Here is a 21,460-nt window from a genome sequence, read left to right on the forward strand (position 1 = left end):
CTGCAAAGTCTTCAATGCAAGTATACCACTCTTTAAATATAGAGACCAAAACCCTACGTAGTATTCCAGGTGTGATTTCACCAGCACCCTGTAAAGTTGCATTTGTTTTTTTAAAGAGATGAGGGTTGCCATTTAAGAATGAGACAAGGCAAAAGGAAGTTTTCTCTCGGGGTGGTGAGTTTTCAGAACTCTCTTCAACAAAGAAAAGTGGGCTGAAAAATGGGATTTGGGGGTCCTCGTGCAGGATACCCTAAAGGTTAACCTCCAGGTTGAGGCAGCGGTAAAGAAAGCGAATGCTATGTTGGCATTCATTTCAAGAGGAGTAGCGTATAGAAGTAAGGATGTGTTAATGAGGCTCTATGGGGCACTGGTGAGACCTCATTTGAGGTACTGTGAGCAGTTTTGGGCCCCTTATCTTAGAAAGGATGTACCGATGTTGGAGAGGGTTCAGTGAAAATTTACGAACGTGATTCTTGGCATGAAAGGGCTTACATACGAGGAGTGTTTGTTGGCTCTTGGACCCGTATTCGTTGTACAGAAGAATGAGGGGAGACCTCATAGAAACATTTCGAATGTTGAAAGGACTGGACAGAGTAGCTGTGGCTAAGTTGTTCCCCTTGGCGGGGTGAGTCCAGGACTAGGGGGCACAGTCTCAGAATTAGAGGGTACCCATTTTAGAACAGAGATATGGAGAAATTTCTTTAGCCAGGGGGTCGTGGACTTATGGAATTTGTTGTCACGTACAAGCTGTGGAGGCCTGATCATTGGGGGTGTTTAAGGTGGAGATTGATAGGTATCTAATTAGTCAGGGTATCAAGGGATATGGGAAAAGGCCGGGAATTGGGGCTAGATGGGAGAATAGTTTAGCACATGGTGAAGTGGCAGAGCAGACTCGATGGGCCGAATGGCCTACTTCGCCTCCTTTGTCTTGTGATATTGTGAAATGACTGATGGAATTTAATGCAGACAAGTGTGAGGTGGTGCATTTTGGGAGGACAACCAAGGTAGTTCTTGCACAGTGAATGGTAGGGCACTGAGGTGTGCGGTTAGAACCAAGGGACCTGGGAATACCGATCTATAGTTCCTTGAAAGTGGCGTCACAGGTAGATAGGGTCGTAAAGAGAGCTGTGGGCACTTTGGCCTTCATAAATCAGGGCACGGAGTACAGGAGTACTCAATGAAATTGTACAAGATGTTAGTGAGTTAGAGTATTTGTGTGCAGTTCTGGTCACCTACCTACAGGACAGATAAGCTTGAAAGAGGGGTATAGATAGGGTGAATGCATGCAGGCTTTTTCCCATAAGTTGCGTGAGACTAGAACTAGAGGACATGGGTTTAGGGTGAAAGATATTTATTATTAGTCACATGTACAGCAGAACACACAGTGAAATGCGTCTTCTTGCGTTACTGAGAATGTGCTGGGGGCAGCCCACAAGTGTCACCACTCTTTGAGTGCCAACATAGCATGCCCACAGCTCCTAACCCGTACGTCTTTGGAATGTGGGGGGAAACCGGAGCACGAGAGGAAACCCACGTAGACACGGGGAGAACGTACACACTCCTTATAGACAGCGGTGGGAATTGAACCCGTGAAATGTTTAAGGGGAATCATAGGGGAAACCTCTCCATTCAGAGGGTGGTGCGAGTGTGGATCAAGCTGCCAGTGGAAGTGGGGATGTGGGTTCAATTGTAACATTTAAGAGAAGTTTGGAGAGGTACATGGATGGGAGGGGTTTGGAGGGATATGGTCTGGGTGCAGGTAGATGGGACGAGGCAGAAGATAAGGTCGGCATGGACTAGATGGGCCGAAGGGCCTGTTTCTGTGCTGTAGGACTCTAAAGGGCATTGAAAGCAGAGTCTTTGAGGACTTTTTTGCAAGCAGAGGTATATAAGCAAGAAGGTGAAAGGTTACTGAGGTACGTGAGATTGTAGTTGGAACAGCACTATAGGAAGGACATGATTTCATTGGTGAGGGGTTGCAGAGGAGATTCACCAGGATGTTTCCTAGTGATGGAATGTTCAGTTATGAGGAGAGGTGGGATAGGCTGGGTTTATTTTCCTTGGAGCAGAGGTGGGGGGGGCACATGATAAAAGTGTAGAAAACTATGAGGGGCATAGATAGGGATGTTGGAGGGAGGGGTTTTAGGGGAAAGGGTAGCTGTGGATAAGGGTGTGAGCAAGACCACGTGTGTCTGTCACTGTGAGAGAGAACGTGAATGTGCTGTAAGTCTGTGCATTAGGGCCCGGTCTCTGTCAATCTTGGATCAAGACGCTGCTCTGCGAAGTCTGCTCGGTAACTGGTGCGCAATGGCTACCTCGTGTTAATGAAATCACACACAGGCATCTTTCCCATCTGCTCTAAGGAAAGGTATTCATTAAGGTCTTATTGTGGGAGCTTGTCAGGGTAGATATTGAGATGTTTCCACCATACAAAGGGACTTGGCTACAACATAAGGGATCGGTTATTTAAAACTGAGGTGCGTGGAAATTTCTTCTCTTGTAGGGTAGTGATCTCTGGAATCCTCTGCCCCTGAGGCTGGTGGAGTCCAGATCATTAGATATATTTAAGTTGGCAATAGATACATATTTGGAAGATTGAGGGTGATGGAGAACTGACACAGAGGAGGAGTTGAGACCAGTATAGATCATCCACGATCATATTGAATGGTGGGTTAGGCTTAAGGGGCAAATGTCCACTCCTGCTCCTATTTTCTTGTGTTCTTGTATATTGATACTATCTCAACCCAACGCCAATCCGTCTTCTATTTGCTCGAAAGCCAGGTTCAAATTAATTTGACAAGGTTTTCTTCTTGCTCGTGGTGAACTAATAATACAGGCAACCTGAGTTCACCTTTGTCCTTTATACCTTTTGTACCAACTTGTTCGGTATCTTCAAGTGCATTCGTCACTTGCAGTGACTACCATCGTCAATTGATTGTTTTGAACTGAAAGTTGTAAAACTGTTTCACAATGTTGCATAATCCTGGCGCAGGGGGTGTAGAAGTGTTAGACAAGACATTTTTTGGTGTCTGTGACATTCCCCTCAAACTTTAATGAAATTAGGCTGTAGTTTTCCCAGCTTAATTAAGTTCTCCTCATTTTAAGTTCCAAATGTTCGGTGTTGGCAATCAAAGTTTAATAAATAACAAAGCGAATGGGGTGTATTCGTGTCAACATCTTGCTAAAACAGACCGAGCTGGAGAGGAGCAAAGTCAGGTCCAGGTTAACAACCCACTCTCAACGTTTTTGGAACAGCTTCTTCCCCTCCAGCCATCAGATTTCTGAACAGTCCATGAACACCACCTCGTTATTCCCCTTTCACATTATTTATTTAGTTCTATAACTTATAGTAATTTTGCTGTCTTGCACAGTACTGCTGCCACAAAACAAATTTCACAACATATGTCAGTGATAATAAACCTGATTCTGACGATCAGGAGCTGGCTCATTTTCCCAGAGAACCGTGACACATTTATGGGGGGATGATTTTCCAAGTTTCTTGGTAAACTTCAGTGAGGTTGTCAACATTCATTTCTTTTTACCTGATCAGCCTGCTTTCCTCGGCCGAAGATTTTTCCCTTTTATCTATTGGTTTTTCTCAGCATGTGTGCCTGCCTGTGATGTTATTGTGCCCTTTTGCTCCCACAAGCTTCAATTTGGAATTTATGCTGAGCTGTGCCAGATAGGAACTAACAATTAGTAATTCTATTCCAGTCCCACAGAGTCCCTGTTCCTGCTGCCATGGCAAATCTTTGTCACAGATACAGCTTATTTATTTTTATTTTCTTTCACAATTAGTTTATTTCCCGATATATGAAGCATCAATTGATTACACCGTTTAATCTTCATATGGTGTTTTTTCAGTTGTTTCTAAATCTGTCCACATTTACATAGTATTCACAGATAGGATATGGCCACAGCATTGATATGTGTCAAGGAGACGAGTATCTGAATGTATGAAAGGTAGTGTTGTGATTGCTTAAACTGAGCCACACAGAAGCTGCAACTGGGAGATTACAAAGTCTTGATTCACACAGCAGATCTTCTGGGAAGAGAGTCTAAGAGAATCTCACTCTCCTGACATAATGTTTTTATACTGTTTAAACACAATACATCATTAACTACAGTTTCTGTGGCTATAATCACCTACTTACTTCAACATTTTGAATATAGTCAGGTAACTTTGCAGAATTACATACTTAAAATGGTAGCGCATCTCAACCAGCAGAACCCCTTTGAATATTCAATACTCATGGTTGTTCTGAAAGCTTCTGGAATTGGTATTGTCACTTGTACCGAGGTACAGTGAAAAACTTGTCTTGCATACTGATCGTACAGGTCAATTCATTACACAGTACAGTTACATTGAGTTAGTACAGAGTGCATTGATGTAGTACTGGTAAAAACAATAACAGTACAGAGTAAAGTGTCACAGCTACAGAGAAAGTGCAGTGCAATAAGGTGCAAGGTCTCAACAAGGTAGGTCGTGAGGTCAGAGTCCATCTCATCGTATAAGAGAACCGTTCAATAGTCTTATCACAGTGGGGTAGAAGCTTCTGAGCATAAACTCCGGACAGCCAAAATATAACCTTTTTGTTACAGTGTTGAAAATGGCTCCCTGAATATACAACTAGCCAGAATAGTAAGTGGCAGGGATATGCCTTTAACAATGTGCTAATACAGGAGATGGCCACTTACTGCCTTCCCTGATCTTGTACTGAAGTTTTCAATGACCACCAGTTACATGAACAATCATCTATTGTCTTCCTCTGCGTAGTTTCAATGGGACTGAATCAGGACGTCCCACACCCAGTAATTGGTTTCAATAGACCCAAAGCTTCAGTTAAAGTTAAGTTGTGGAGAGATTTTATTTCCTGAAGACTGGTTCTCATTTTAATTAATATCTGCTATCCATAATTTCATACCTCCAAAATAATCCCAAACATACCCTCCTCTTGGCCCCTGGACAGAAGTCTATCCCAGGAAGGCCAAACTTCAAGGAGGATCTAATTAAGTAGGGCATCAAAAACCCCCCTTCACTTAGGATCCCCTCCCCAATTACTCGACTACCATGTCCTTATGTGGACCTACATCTACATTATAAAATGTCGGCACAGCATCGTGGGCCAAAGGGCCTGTACTGTGCTGTAATGTTCTATGTTCTATCTATCATCCCTAACAGGCTACCTGCAAGACCAGCAGAGCTGGCAATGAAATGTCCCAGGCACTTGATCAAATCCTCTACTTGACTAACATTTGTCCTCGATTTCAACCAGTCTTTAAAATGCAGTTTTGTCGTTCATGATACTTTGCTTGTTGACTTCTTCCCTGCTGGCTCACTGTGATATACGTTGCATTCTGATCTTCGCTCATCCAATCTCTGGTAACTGAAGCTATCAGACATGGCTGTCTGTGATTACTGTAAGGGCAAGGAGCAACAGCTGGGTAACTTACTTTGTCTCAGGATCACAGGCAAAAGTTCTGCCATAAACTCGGATCCCTTCTCCTCTATTTCCCAATGCCTTTCTATCCTGATCTATATAACTAATCATTGGTATTGGTTTATTATTGTCACTTGTACCGAGGTACAGTGAAAAACTTGTCTTGCATACCGATTGTACAGGTCAATTCATTACACAGTGCAGTTACATTGAGTTAGTACAGAGTGCATTGAGGTAGTACAGGTAAAAACAATAACAGTACAGAGTAAAGTGTCACAGCTACAGAGAAAGTGCAGTGCAGTAAGGTGCAAGGTCACAACAAGGTAGATTGTGAGGTCAAGAGTCCATCATCTGCCTCCTAGAACCAGCCTTCATTACAAAGTAAATTACCGTTATACTTTTAAAACTTTAATCACAGCTTGCTGACACGCACTCTGTGCATTATGCGTTCGTGTTCCCGTTCCCTTTCATTCGTAGGTCTGCTTCCATCAGGTGCAGTCAAATGTGAAGCAGCAGGCTGGTGTTCATCATTTAAGTTCTCTGTAATGACACTGTTAGTGGGTGGACTTGGTCCCTTGGTCTGCCCGTGAGGGCGAGAAGGAGGTGAGTCATACAGTGACCTGAGTTCCCACTGGCTCCCTCGCCTGGTCTGCACACAGACACCGGTGTCCTGTGTCAGTAGCACCACCTGTGGACCTATCCACCCGGGAGCAAACCCTGCCTTTTCTGGCAGCTCCCTCACCATGACCTGGTTACCCAGCTGTGGGAGGATTACCTTCTCTTCCCTCTGGCTATCTCTGGCCAGCAAGGTGTTGCTGTTTTGCTCGGTCCCTCAATATTTAACTTGGTTACAGCGATCCTTCACATCTCCATATAATCTCACCAGATTGGCTTCAGTTATTTCTTTCTCTACAGCTGCATTTTCTGTCATCTCTTGTTCTCTGCTGCTCTTTTGCCCTGAGATCTTCCCACTCATTTGCTTTCTGCTCCTTACTTTCCCCTTTCTGTGTGTCTTTACTTTAATCCCTGCTACTTTCTGCAGGTTGCCGCACTGCTTCTAACAGTTCTCGTCTGTGTTTGGCTCCAACCCCTGAGATGTCCTGACGTGATTCAACACATTGTCCCATCTCTTGTGTCTGCATGGCCTGCTGTCTCTCTGTGGGCCATGTTGTCTGCTCTTTGGACTGTACATGTTTACTGAGTGTGACTCATTAATGCATTTCTTTTCTTTCCCTGAGTCTGTGTTAGCACCTGCCTTACTTAATGTGTCTATCCCCAGAACAGTATCCTCATTGTTTGGACGTAACCAAAAATCCACTGGAAGTTGCACTCCCTCTATCTCAATTACCTAAGACTTGCTTCTCATTGTTTCCCCTCCTGCAATGGTAATGTAAATCACCTCTCCAGTCATGGACAATGGTAGATCCGTTATCGATGCTGATGCCCCTATGTCCACTAACATATCACATTTGCTGGTCCCCTATTAAACCTCTGGTGTACACCCGTGGGTGGCCATTACTGGCAATGGAGGCTGCCGCCAGCCGTTTGTCTGACCTGGGATGCTGTCCTCACCAGCTCTATGGTCTGGTTGGCAGTCAGATTAGACAGAGAGGTTGCTGCTGTGGTCTTCCCCCACCTTGATGACTGCCCATCTCCTCTCCTCCCCTCCCCATTCTTTATTCCGTGGTCCACTGCCTCTCCTACCGGATTCCTCCTTCTTCAGCCCTTTGCCTCTGCCTCTTCTACCTGTCACCTCTCAGCTTATTACATCTTCTCCCCTCCCACTACCTTCCCCCACCTCACCTGGACTTGCCTACCACCTGAACTCATCTCTCCCCTGTCTGCATGTGCTCCTCCCCCTCCCCCCCCACCACCTTATTCTGGCTTCTGCCCTCCTTTCCAGTCCTGATGAAGGGTCTCGGCCTGAAACGTTGACTGTTTATTTCCCTCCATGGATGCTGCCTGACCTGCTGAGTTTCTCCAGCACTTTTTGGGTATTGCTGCTGTGGTCTCTGCCTGTCTTGATGGGTGACTCTCACACCTTCCTCCCTCTCATTAAGACAGCTGAGAGGCCACAGCTGTGACATGTCATCTCCTTTACCCTTCTACGTCTACTCCGGCTGTTCCTCATTAAGTGCCCCGGTCACTGGCACACCAAGCAAGTCTTCTGTGTCCTTGCAGCAGCTACATCCGCTACAGCCACCTTACGACCTCTCTTCCCTCTCCTCTGGTCTATCTCCCTGACCCATGATACCACTGTGGGGTAGGTGGATCCCACTGCTATCCCCAAGTCTAAAACTTCCTGGTGGGCTGAGCTCAGGCCTTCCTTCTGCATTTTCAGGAAGACTGGATTGTCTCCACCGGGATTGTCCCGCCCTGAGTATTCCACGCAGGCCTGATATTTATGCTCTGCATAATCCATGATGGGCTCATCAGCTCTCTGAACCACTGATGTTCTCATTCCCCAGTTACTCTCACCACCACCCCCCCCTCCCCCCCCCCCACCAGTCACTGCCTCACCTCCCTTGAAGTTCCGATATCTCTAGCGTAGTGGTTAGCGCGACGCTATTATAGTGCCAGTGATTGGGGTTCAATTCCCGTCGCTGTCTGTAAGGAGTTTGTACGTCCTCCCCATGACTGCGTGGGTTTCTTCCCAAGTGCTCTGGTTTCCTCCCGCATTCTTAAGACGTATGGGTGGGTTAACATGGGTTTAAAATGGGTGGCGTGCACTCGTTGGGCCAGAAGGGCCTTTACTATGCTGGATAAATAAAGTTTTACTGGCACTCCCACTAGTCGATCATGTACCATCCCACACCCCCTGGGTCATACTGTCCTATATATTCCTTGGGCATTTGATGTTAACCAACACATGTATATCTTTGGGGTGCATCTGGTAAATTTCAATCATTTCTTCAAGCTTGTGCCAAAATCCTGAGTTTCCACAAGCATCTTTCAGTGAGGGCAGCTCATTCAGAATGCTCTGCTTCTCCCCAGGGGTGGAGGGTTTCTGGATCGTGATAATGAATGTAAAGGGCTGGTTGGGGTTGTCAGGATTCTGGGCCTGTTGTTGCCTGACCTCAGTAGGTGCCATCCTGAAGGGCACGTCTGTGTATAACGTGCCCCTGAAATATTTCCACACTATTTCCTGTATTAAACAAAATGTAAGGGATGGATAAAAAAATAAAAGAGTACATACTTAAAACCTGAGAGTATGTACTCTGCGACCTCCCACTTCTGTAACACTGAACTCATAATGGCTTTTGTATTCCCTTTCATATAAAACTGTTACCCTCAAAGTTGTTCTTAACACACAAACACACACTCACAAACAAGTGTACCGCTATACAGTCTCCCGAACAAGTATGCACTCACCCCTCTGGCGTCCCGAACGGTCAGTAACCACCTCTCGCAGCTGGTGGCCCCGTCTCACCAGACTACCCAATCCTGTCTGATAGCTGGTCCCTTACACAAGCGCGCGTACACACACACACACACACACACACCCCCTCACACACACACACACACACCACACACACACACACACACACAACTTTTACATCTTCCCGTTCAGCTCTCCGCCATGTTCTTTGATATTTCATGATCCCATGGCTGGTGGCCTGAACGGATCTAAGGATGGGTGCTACTTAAAAATACTCACCCCCTTCGTCTGCTGAGGTTGCTGGCCACGTAGTGGGTCACGAACACGTCCCAGACGAGCCCCCAGATGTTGTGACTGTGATCTTAGTCACCAGAGAGACACTGATAAGATATCTTTATTAGTCACATGTACATCGAAACACACAATGAAATGCATCTTTTGCATAGAGTGTTCTGGGGGCAGCCCGCAATTGTTGCCACGCTTCTGGCGCCAACATAGCACGCCCACAACTTCCTAACCTGAACGTCTTTGGAATGTGGGAGGAAACCGGAGCACTTGGAGGAAACCAGTGGCGGGAATTGAACCCGGGTCGCTGGCGCTGTAATAGCGTTACGCTAACTGCTACACTACCGTGGTGATATAAAAGCCTTTATTCACCATGATAAGCAGACATTCTGCTGGAGACCCTCTCGGCAGTCTCTCAGACTCAAAGTACATCACATTTTTATAACCTTAACATGAATACAATGTCAATAGCTACAATGACATTGTTTACTTCAATATTTCGAGTGTGACAATGCTTTCATTGAGTTACATGTCTACAATGGGAGACACCTCTGAATGTTCAAACACCTTTGTTGGGACAAAGTAATTCATTCGAATGGTCTAAAACCTTTGACGACAGAGAACCCAGACACCTAAAAGTAATGCTGTGAGGGCTGACTCTCTGGGTATACAAATATCCCAACTATTGATGATCAAATATGCCTGTGTTTGATGTGCTAGTTGACAATATCAGTCTGGTCTGCAAGCTTCCTTGAACTTGGTCACAATGGTGCAAAATAACTTAGCCATAGTTGCCTGGTTTGATGTAGGCCATTTAACACAACCCCGTTGTCTTAGGTTTGGCTGATGCAGACAAGAACATCTCATGGTCACTTCACTTTGCAAACCACATCTCTTGAGCAGCCTGTGCTCTGTAGACAGTATTTGTTGTTTACAAAGCTGTCCTTTTAACTTCAAACTGATTACTGCTTGCAATTTACATTTAAGAACTGAAGACTGGTTCATGTTGGAATTAATATCTGCTATCCATAATTTCATACCTCCAAGATAATCCCTAACAGGTAGGAACTGATGGAGGGAGGGTCATGGAAAGATACAGCACAGAAACAGGCCCTTCAGCCCACCATGTCCGTGCTGACCAACAACCACCCATTATTACACTAATCCTACCCTAACCCATTTTACCTTCCCTCACGTTTGCATCAACTCCCTCATAGATTCTCCCACTCATCTGCACTCTAGGGGCAGTTTACACCGGCCAATTAACCTACTGACTGGCATGTCTTTGGGATGTGGAAGGAAACTGGGGCACCCAGAGGAAACCCACCTGGTCACGGAGAACATCCAAACTCCACACAGATAGGATTGAACCAAGTCTCTGGAGCCGTGAGGCAGCGGCTCCACCAGCTGCACACTGCACCAGACATTGAGCCTGTATTCCTTCAGAGGAGTCGGTGTTCGTTATACCAGTTAACCGCTTGCTTCTCTTTGGATATTGTTTGATGTTTGCTGGTTCTGAGGCAATGGACCTGCCAAGAAGTAATGCTGGTTCATGTTGTAAGTGAGCATTGCCCACTTCACCCAGTTGTATAATTTTGCCGCTTCCTCAATCGTTAACCTAATTTGCAACCTGTCCTCTGTTCAGATTTTATCTAGGCCGTGTTCTGTGCCTGTGGTGCCATCGCTTTGTACGAGGTTGGCCCATCATGAAGCAGATTAAGCCTGTGCTAGATGGTGCTCGAGCTGCCTTTAACCTGGGCAAAACCCGGCCACTGGAATTCCGCATTCAGCAGCTGAAGGCGCTGGAGAGAATGCTGACCGAGAAGAAGGATCGATTCTTGGAGGCGCTCCAGAAGGACTTGCACAAGGTTAGAAACAAAGTTCTTGATGCACATTCAGAATCCTAACATGGTCCCTCCTCCCCATCCCCTCCAGGAGTTCCGAATGGGCACTCTGATCCATCCACTCCTGAAACCCTTCCCATTCTCTGCTCTGTTCCTGCCAGGGTTCTTGCAGCATCTCCACACTCCTGAACGTCGCGAGGGAGCTAACTTTGTGACCATCAGTTGCTTTTATTATGTAGCAAGTGTCACGGCCAATTGACACATAACGAGCCTGTACAAAACCTGTTGTAATGACCAGCTCATCTGTGCCGAGTGACGGTGGCTGAAGGAACGAAGTTGGCCAGGGAAGAGGAATGTATCCCCTCCTCTCCAAAGCAGTGGGATCTTTTACATGCACCAAGAAAACAGATGGGGCCTCATCTGAATGTCCCAGCCAAAAGGTGGCACTTCTGACAGTGCAGCCCACCTCCTCTCCTCCCCATCCCCTTCCCATGCTTCTTGGAGGCTGCTTATGTCTCTGGAGTGGACCTTGAACACCAAACTGTTTGACTTTCCAGAAGGCCCTTGATAGGTTCTGCATCAAAGGTAACAACACACAGCGATGGTTAGAAGATTAGCTGGCTAACAGGGAACAGTCAGTAAGTATAAATGGTCATTTCCCTGGTTGGCAAGCTGTGTATCTCAGGGATTGGTGCTGGGGTCTCAGGTTATTACAATTACATAAATACATTTGATGAAGGGATGGTTGCTAAATTTGCTGATGACACAAAATTAGGTGGGAAAGTAAGATGTGAGGACCACATAAGGAGGCTGCAAAGGGATATAGATAGGCTAAGTGAACAGGCAAAGTTCTGGCAAATTAAGTATAATGTGGGGAAATGTTAAACTATTTATTTTGATTGGAAATATTTAAAAGAATATTATCTAAACAGTGAGAGATTGCAAAGCTCTTGAGATGTAGAGGGATCTGAATGTCCTAGTGCATGGTTTATAAAACATTAGTGCGCAGGTACAGCAAGTAACAGGAAGTTATCATTTATTGAGAGGGGAGTGGAATGCAAGAGTCAGGAGAGAGGGGTGATGCTTCAGTGTATAGCATATTGGTGAGAACACATCTGGTATACTGCACAGTACTCCAGATGTGGTCTTTCCAATGCGTCGGAAATTGTTCAAAGCAGGTTTTTTGGACTAATATCTGGAATGGGCAAATTGCTTTGGGAGGAACGGTTGGACAGGCTAGGCTTGTATCTGCTGGAGTTCAGAAGAGCAGGAGGTGGCTTAATTTCAACAGAACGTCTTGAGGGGTCTTGACAGTGAAGATGGTTATCAGGATTTGCAGAATTACTACCATTGAGAGAAGGTACAGGAGCCTGAAGACCCACACTCAATGACACAGGAGCAGCTTCTTCCCCCCCGCCATCAGATTTCTGAACAGTCCATGAACACTACCTTGTTGTCCCTTTTTTATCGCATAATTTATTTATTTTTGTAATTTATAGTAATCTTATGTCTTTGCACTGTACTGCTGCTGCGAAACAACACATTTCATGTCATATAAGTCAGTGATAATAAATCTGATTTGGATTTTGATCAGCTGGGTAAGTGGGCTGAGGCACGCCAAATGGAGTTTTTCTTTTCTTTACAATATTTTTATTAAATCCATGAAAAAAAAGAGTACGTGCATCAAAAAAGAAAGTAAAAATACTACTGAATACATTGTAATAAGTCGTACTTAGGATTACAATACTCTAAATCAATAATCACATATAGTAGTTAGTTAATAAGGAAAGAAAACAAAATTGAAATATTTTATTACAAAACAAAATCTACCCCCACTACCAAAACCCGAAGCTGTTAGATAGAAAAACCAGCAAGGAAAAACCTTAAAAAACGTAACAGTGTCAGCCAATATCTGCATTTTAGTCCCCAAATCAGAAATTTTGAAAATAATTCAAAAAGGGTCCCCACAGGGTTTGAAAGTCTAGGTTAGATTCAAAAACTGAACAACGAATCTTCTCTAGATTACATCCCGTAACCATTGAACATGCGTAGGCAGGGTAACTTCCTTCCATTTAAGCAATACTGATCTCCTGGCTATAAGAGAAATAAAAGCCAGAATATGTAAATCAGAAGCCTTCAAAGTTATAGCTTTTTCTCCAACAATCCCAAATAATGCAGTCAAAGGATTAAGTTTAAAATTTATTTTAAAAAGTACAGATAAAGTATGAAAGACCTCTGTCCAATATTTTTAAAGACTCTGACACGTCCAAAACATGTGAATTAAGTTATTGCATTTATCACAGTAAGGAGATATATCAGAATAAAAACAGGATATTTTATCTTTAGACAAGTGAGCTCTATGGACCACTTTAAATTGAAGGAGAGAGTGACGAGCACATAATGATGAAGTATTAACCAACTTGAAAATTTCATTCCAAGTTTCCTCGGAAATTGACATCTGCAAATCTTGTTCCCAAGCGTTTTTAATTTTATCTAGTGGCACCTTACTCATTCCTAGTAATCTGTCATAAATATTAGATATTGAGCCATCCTGAAAGGGTTCCAACTTAAAAATTACATCTAATAAATTCTTATCGGGACACAAAGGAAAAGAATGTAATTGAGATCGAAGAAAATCTGTAATTTGTAAATATCTAAAAAAAATTGAGTTTTTGGTAAATTATACTTGGTAGACAATTGTTCAGATGAAGAAAGATTTCTTCCAACAAACGGATCTTGAAAACAAGTAATACCTAATTTGTCCCACTCTTTAAACACTACATCAGTCATAGAAGGTTTAAAAAAGTAATTAGAGAAAATGGAGTTTAATTCGAATAAATGCAAGGTGTTTTTTGGGTAGACAAATGAGTGTAGGACTTTCACAGTGAATGGTAGGGCCCTGGACAGTGTTGTAGAACAGAAAGACCTGGGAGTACAAGTACATGGTTATCTGTCGCAGGTAGGGTGGTGAAGAAGGGTTTTTCATTGGTCAGGGCATTGACTATAGAAGTTGGGATGTCATGTTGCATTTGTACAAGACGTTGGTGAGGCTGCATTTGGAATATTGTGTTCAGTTTTGATCCCCCTGCTATAGGAAAGGTGCCATTAAGCTGGAAAGAGTGAGGAGGAGATTTACGAGGATGTTGCCGGGACTCGAGGGACTGAGTTACGGAGAGAAGTTGAGAAGGTTGGGACTTTTTCCCTTGGAGCATAGGAGAATGAGGAATGATCTTATTGAGGTGTATAAAATCATGAGGGGCACGGATAGGGTGAATGCACACAGTCTTTTTCCCTGGGTTGGGGGAATCAAGAACTAGAGGGCATAGGTTTAAGGTGAGAGGGGAGAGATTTAATAGGAACCTCAGGGGCAACTTTTTCACTTAGAGAGTGGTCAAAATATGGAATGAGCTGCCAGAGGAAGTGGTTGAGGCAGGTACGTTAACAACATTTAAAAGGTACTTGGATAAGAATGGTTGAGAGGGATATGGGCCAAACACAGGTAACTGGAACTAGATTAGATGCGAATCTTGGTCGGCATGGACCAGTTGGGCCGAAGGGCCTGTTTCCATGCTACATGACTCTGTGACATGTAGATATGAAAGTGCTGGTTCCTCTTATGAGGGAATCTAGGTGTCATTCTTTGAGGGTCATTTATTTCAGAGATGAGGCGGTAGACAGGAATATGGAATTGAAGTCATATCACTGATGATATTAAATGGTAGGTCAGGCTTGAGGGGCTGAATGGCCTACTCCCGCTCATGGTTGATGTGAGTCTGAGCTACATCTGCATCACAGTTAGTGTTACCAAGTTGGACTTCAGTGGAAGTGAGGAGCTTTGTAGGGGATGACTCTGATGGAGAGATTGGGTGGGTGGTTTTCACCAAGACTGGGTGCAGTCTAGGATGTGGGTGGCCAGACTCTGAGCAGAGGACACACTGGTAAATGACCTCCTTCCTTTGTGAATTTGGCAGAATGAGTTTGCGGTGGAAGTTTATGAAATGACGGGGATTCTGGGTGAGATTACTTTGGCTATAAACAAGCTGCCTGAGTGGATGGCACCGGAGCATGTGTCGAAGAGCATGATGACGTTGATGGACACTGTTTACATCCACCGAGAGCCCCTGGGTGTGGTTCTCATCCTCGGCGCCTGGAACTACCCATTGGCCCTTATTCTCCAGCCTTTAGTTGGGGCCATCGCGGCAGGTATGCTTCACTTCATACTCACCCAGCTCCACCAGTAATATTACCGTTGATGGGAAGTGATGTACTTCATGTCCTGCTGAGGTTTTCATTTGCTTTTTTTCTTTTAACATCCTTTGGAATTTACAGTTATTTCAGTCCCTTCTCTGGGAGGTAGCGTTCCGTGGTTCAGTTTGTGCTCCAGAGATGATGGTCCTGGTCTCTCTGGTGTGATGTGAGTGGGTTGGGGGCCACTCCACTTGTGTCTGGTGCTGCTTTCGCCTGGGAATGCTGGCTCACACACTCGCACTCAACCAGGATCTGGTAACTCTGACCAGGAATCTGGATGGAGTAGGAACCGTGGCTGCTTTCCAAGGCTACACCTCCCCTCTCCCTCACTCCAATCAAATACCCACGCTTCTACTCTGGCAGAGGTTGAACAGGGGAACATCCTTGTTTGCCTCAGTATAGTGTGGACATGCCCCTTTCACCCAAGTGAGTCAAGCCAGAGGATGCCAATTCAAAATCAATGATAGATGGTGTTGAAGGTTAGGAATAAACTACTGGACAAGTCAGTAGACAGAATTGTATTGGGGTTTATTCAGTACATTACAGTGGGAGAGTTTGGATATCACCGGGATGAGCTTTGAAGGGCCAACAGCCGTTTCTCATCCATGAGTGTTCTTGAGCTTCTGTGGATCTGGTGACTTCAACTAGAAACGTGACGGTTGGTTTGTGTTTCCTCAGTTCAGTTTGATTCAATTCCGCACGGTTATCAGTTGAAACGTTTAAGGGCAAGCTTGGTAAGTTCAGGAGAGAGAGAGGACGAGGGGATTCTGTTTAGCGAGAGGGAGAAATGAACAGAAAGTTGTGTTCATTGTGTCGAGGGAGGCTCAACAGGGCTGGGTGTGGTGGGAGGGGCTTTCTCCAGAGAGATGGGTGAAGGGGGGCCCCTAACAGAGGTCTTTAGAATGGGGGCAGGCTTCTATTGGTTGTTGGAGGTGTTCCCACTTGTGGCAGACCAGAACTAGGCCCAACTATAAGGGTGTCACTGAAAAATCCAGTGGGGAATTCAGGAGAAACAGAGTGGTGGGAATGCGGAGCTCACCACCACAGGGAGTGTTGGGGTGAATGGAAATGATGCCTTCGGCAGAACAGCTGCTGGAGGGGTTACTGGAAGGACGTGTTGATGGGGTCGGAGGAGGCTTGGTTTGAGCAAGAACGTCAGCATGGCCCTGTTGGGCTAAATGGCCTGCTTTGGTGCTGTAAACCCCGGGTAATAATCAGTATTGTAATCCCATTCCCAGGAAATGCCGCAGTCCTGAAGCCGTCGGAAGTGAGTGGGAATACTGCGCAGCTGCTGGCGGATCTCCTCCCTCAGTACCTGGACAAGGTGAGTGTGGCCAGACCTGGGCACTGCAGCAACAGTGGGTTAAATCAACTCAGCAACCAGGACAACACAGCACCCCACTGCACTGCTCTCGACAGATCACAGGAAGGACAACATCCTGCTGCAGAACAAGAAATCCCATCCCTGTCAAAGTGCAGTCGGGGGGATGGAGGTGGTTGGGGTGTGCTCCAGAGAGCTGATGTGGCGCGGACCCATTTTGTGCCAGCGGTAGGTGCATCTGGGTAGGTCAATCAGAATCATTGTGACACTGGAGACTATTCAGCCCATCAATCGCGCCTGCTTGCAGAGCAATCCTGCCAGCCCCTTTCCCTGCTCTTTCCTCAGAGCCCTACAAGTTACTGTCCATCAAATGCTTATTTAGTCCCCCTTTGAAGGCCCTGGTTTGTTCTCTTCCCCCACCTCTGCAGTCACTGAGTTCCAGATCACCACCACTGTGTGAGCATTGTTCCCCTGCCTCCTCCCTTGTGTCTGCCCAGAATTTTAACTCTGGCCCCTGATCCTCGAACCATCTGCTAGTGGGAACAACTTCCATCTGTTTGCAAACAGAAAATGCTGGGTCTTCGACCTCAACTGTTAACGCTGTTTCTCTCCCCACAGATGCTGCCTGACCTGCTGAGTGTTTCCAGTGTTTTCTGCTTTTATTTGAGATTTGCACCATCTGCAGTGTTTTGATTTTCATTCCCTCGGTCATGATCTTGTCCACCATGAACCATCAAGTGCCCTTTCAACCTTCTGCTCATTGGAGAACAACCTTGGATAGGCTGCGGCAGGGGCTGGATAGACTGGGACTTTTTTTCCTCTGGAGCGTAGGAGGCTGAGGGGTAATATTATAGAGGCATATAAAATCATGAGGGGTGTAGGTAAGGTTAGGGTTAATCACAGCCTTTTTCCCAGGGCAGGGGAGTCTAAAACCAGAGAGCAGGCATAAAACTGTCTAAAACCAGGTTTAAAGTGACAGGGGAAAGATTTAAAGAGGACCTAAGGGGCAAATTTTTCCACACAGAGAGTGGTCAGTGTATGGAACGAGCTGCCAGAGGAAGCTGTAGAGGCAGGTACAATTACAAGTTTAAAGGACATTAAGACAGGTACATGGATAGAAAAGTTATAGGGCAAACACAGGCAAATGGGACTAGCTCAGGTAGGTGACTTGGTCAGCATGGACGAGTTTGGCTAAGGGCCTGTTTCTTTGCTGTTTGACTCCGACTCTATAACCCCAGTGTAGCCCCGCAGCCTTGTTCCTGGAACCATCCTGGTAAATCTTCTCTGCACCCTGTCCAGGACCTTCACGTAAGCAGTGACAAATCCCACATGCAGCCAGAGTGTCCTGTGGCATGGGAGGGTGTGTTGGGCTGTTGTTCTGCGTTTTGACTCTGTCACATTTCCCCTCGGTTTGTCCAGTGGAAATCATAATTGGCTGTTCGATGGGCTCTTCCAAGGGAGCCCTGTAGCTGGGAGGATGTGGTGGGTGATCCGTCTTGGAATTATTAAACCAAATCTGAAGCTGCCTTCCTTTCCTCAAGGAACTGTACCCTGTGATCACTGGAGGGCCAGAAGAGGCAGCCGAGCTGTTGAAGCACCCCTTCGATCACATCCTGTACACGGGCAGTGCTGCCATCGGCAGGATCGTTCTGGAGGCTGCTGCCAAGCATCTGACACCGGTGACCCTGGAGCTCGGTGGGAAGAGTCCGTGCTACATCGACAGCAACTGCGATTTGGACGTTGCCTGCAGGTTGGCCTCTGGTTGTAACTATACAGTTGGTCATAGAGTACTACAGCACAGAAACAAGCTCTTCGTCCCATCTAGTCCATACCGACCTGATTGTCTGCCTAGTCCCATCTACCTGCATCTGGACCATATCCCTGCAAACTCCTCCCATCCATGTACCCAAACCTCTCTTAAATGTTACAATTGAACCCACATCTACCACTTCCGCTGGCAGCTCGTTCCACACTCGCACCACCCTCTGAGTGAAGAAGTTTCCCCTCAGATTCCCCTTAAATATTTCACCTTTTGCCCTAAACCTATAACTAACCTGTCACCTGTTCTTGTCTCTCCCGACCTGAGGGGAAAAAACCTGCATGCATTCACCCTGTCTATACCCCTCATAATTTTGTATACATCTAGATCATCTCCCCTCATCTTCTGTGCTCGAGGGAATAAAGTCCTAACCTATTCAGTCTTTCCCTATAACTCAGGTCCTCAAGTCCTGGCAACATCCTTGTAAATTTTCTCTGCACTCATTCAAGCTTATTGATATCTTTCCTGTAGGTAGGTGACCAGAACCGCACACAATACTCTAAATTCAGCCTCACCAACACCTTGTACAAATTAAACATAACATCCCAACTCCTGTACTCACTGCCCTGATTTATGAAGGCCAATGTGCCAAAAGCTCTCTTTACGACCCTATCTACCTGTGACGCCACTTTCAAGGAATTATGGACCTGTACACCTCAGTGCCCTACCATTCACTGTGTTAAGTCTTATCGTGGTTTGTCCTCCTAAAGTACAACAACTCACACATCCTGAATGCCAAGCGACTTAATTCTTCTGGACCAGGCTCCCATGCGGGACTTTGTTAAAGGCCTTGCTAAAGTCCATGTAGACAATGTCCACTGCCTTCCCTTCATCAACCTTCTTGGTAATCTCCTCAAAAAACTCTTAAGATTGGTTAGATATGACCTACCACGCACAAAGCTGTGTTGACTATACCTAATCAGGCTCTGTCTATCCAAATACTTATTTATCCTGTCCCTTTAGAATACCTTCCAATAATTTACCCATGACTGACGTCAGGCTCACCGGCTTATAATTTTCTGGCTTATTCTTAGAGCCTTTCTTGAACAATGGACAACATTAGCTATCTGAGGGGACACCTTGTCAGGCCCTAGGGATTTATCAACCTTAATTTGCGTCAAGGCAGCTAGCACCTTCTCTTCTGTAATCCAGATACGGCCCATGACCTTACTACTCTTTTACATCAGTTCTATAGTCTCTGTGTTTGTCTCCAGAGTAAATACAATACAAAAAATTCATTTAAGATCTCCCCCATCTCTTTCAGCTCCATGCATAAATGACCATGCTGATCTTCAAGAGGACCAATATTGTCCCTTGTTATCCTCTTGCTCAATACAGCTATAGCAACCTTTGGGATTCTCTTTCACCTTGTCTGCTGGAGCAACTTCATGTCCTCTCTTTGCCCTCCTGATTTCTCTCTTAAGTGTTCTCTTGCATTTCTTATACTCCTCAAGTGCCTTATTTGATCCCAACTGCCTGTACCTGATATGTGCCACCTTTTTCTTTACCAGGGCCTCAATATTCCTCGATAAGCAAGGTTCCCTGAACCTGCTAGCCTTGCCTTTTATTCTAACAGGAACTTACAGGTTCTGTACTCTTAATATTTCACTTTTGAAAGCCTCCCACTTACCAAGCATCTCTTTGCTGGAAAACAGCCCATCCCAATCCACACCTGCCAGATCCCTCTGATGCCATCAGAATTGCCCTTACTCCAATTTAAAATCTCAACCTGAGGACCAGTCCTATCCTTCTCCATAATGACCTTGAAACTAATAGAATTATGATCACTAGATCCAAAGTGTTCACCTACACACACTTATGTCACCTGCCCTGTCTTGTTCCCTAAAAGGAGATCCAGTATCGTGCTGTCTCTAGATGGAACTTCTACAAATTGATTAAGGAAAGTTTTTCCTGAACACATTTGACAAACTCTATCCCATCCAATCCCTTTACAGTATGGGAGTCCCAGTCAATATGTGGAAAGTTAAGATCACCTACTATCGCAACCTTATATTTCTTGCACCTGTCTGCTATCTCTACAAATCTGTTCCTCTAAATCCTGTTGACTCTTGGGAGGTCTATAATATATTCCCATTAACATGGTCATCCCTTTTTTATTCCTCAGTTCCACCCACATTGCCTCAGTAGATGAGCCCTCCAGCATGTCCTCTCTGAGCACTGCTGTGACATTTTCCCTGATGAGTAATGCCACCCCTCCCCCCTTAATACCTCCCTCTCTATCGTGTCTAAACATCAGAACCCTGGACCATTGAGCTGCCAGTCCTGCCCCCCCTGTAACCAAGTCTCACTAATGGCTACAACATCATAATTCCACATGCTGATCCGTGCTCTAAGCTCATCTGCCTTACCTACAATACTTCTTGCATTGAAATAGATGCAACTCAGAACACCATGCTCCCACCATGCTCGTCAACCAGTCGATTTCTGTCTTTGCTTGTAGGCTTAACATCTACTTTCCCCACAGCAACTCTACTTGCTGCCCTGCTGCTCTGGTTCCCACCTCCCTGTAACTCCAGTTTAAAGCCCCCCCCCCACCCCTCCCGAGCAGCATTAGCAAACCTTCCCACAAGGATATTGGTCCCCCTTCTGTTCAGTTGGTGGTGGTCTTCGGACTGCAGCTTGGGAGCCCACTGCTTAAGTGGGGGGTGGAGGCAGAGACTCACATTGTTGAGGAAGTATGTAGACCAAGCACTTGAATCTCAAGGTTGGTACAAGACCAAGTGCTGATAAATGGGATTAATATAAATGGGCACTTGATGGTCAGCACAGATGTGGTGGAGCGAAGGGCCTGTTTCTGTGCTGTGTGACTCTGACGAGGTGGTAGCTGCAGCTCGGAGGACGGCCCATCTTGCCTTTGAGTCAGAAGGTCACGGATTCCAACCCAGTGACGTGAGATGTAGGCTGACTCACCAGTCCAGTACGCAGGGAGCGCTGCACTGTCTGAGGTGCATGTGAGACATTAAATGGAGGTCCTGCCTGCTGCTGTAAAAGAATCCATGTTGAGGTGTGAAGGGGAGTAGAAAACCTCTGTTGTCCTAACCCTGGCAAATGTTTATCCTTCATCCAGTTAAAATGTTGCAGGTCTGGTCTTTATCGCTGTTT

General features: G+C 45.6%; 1 protein-coding gene across 2 annotated transcripts in view; it reads left to right on the forward strand.

The window, feature by feature from the left end:
• Positions 1–21,460, forward strand: part of LOC127581284 (aldehyde dehydrogenase, dimeric NADP-preferring-like) — a 49,676-nt gene that overhangs the window by 4,992 nt on the left and 23,224 nt on the right. For both annotated transcript variants that reach the window (XM_052035530.1, XM_052035531.1), the window contains exons 3-6: positions 10,751–10,973; positions 14,921–15,152; positions 16,436–16,521; positions 18,060–18,268. In XM_052035530.1, the coding sequence (XP_051891490.1) occupies positions 10,812–10,973; positions 14,921–15,152; positions 16,436–16,521; positions 18,060–18,268 (689 nt within the window). In that variant the 5' untranslated portion in view covers positions 10,751–10,811. The remainder of the gene's footprint in view (positions 1–10,750; positions 10,974–14,920; positions 15,153–16,435; positions 16,522–18,059; positions 18,269–21,460) is intronic.

Source organism: Pristis pectinata, chromosome 21 (genome assembly GCF_009764475.1).
Source record: "Pristis pectinata isolate sPriPec2 chromosome 21, sPriPec2.1.pri, whole genome shotgun sequence".
NCBI classification, from domain to species: Eukaryota; Metazoa; Chordata; class Chondrichthyes; order Rhinopristiformes; family Pristidae; genus Pristis; species Pristis pectinata.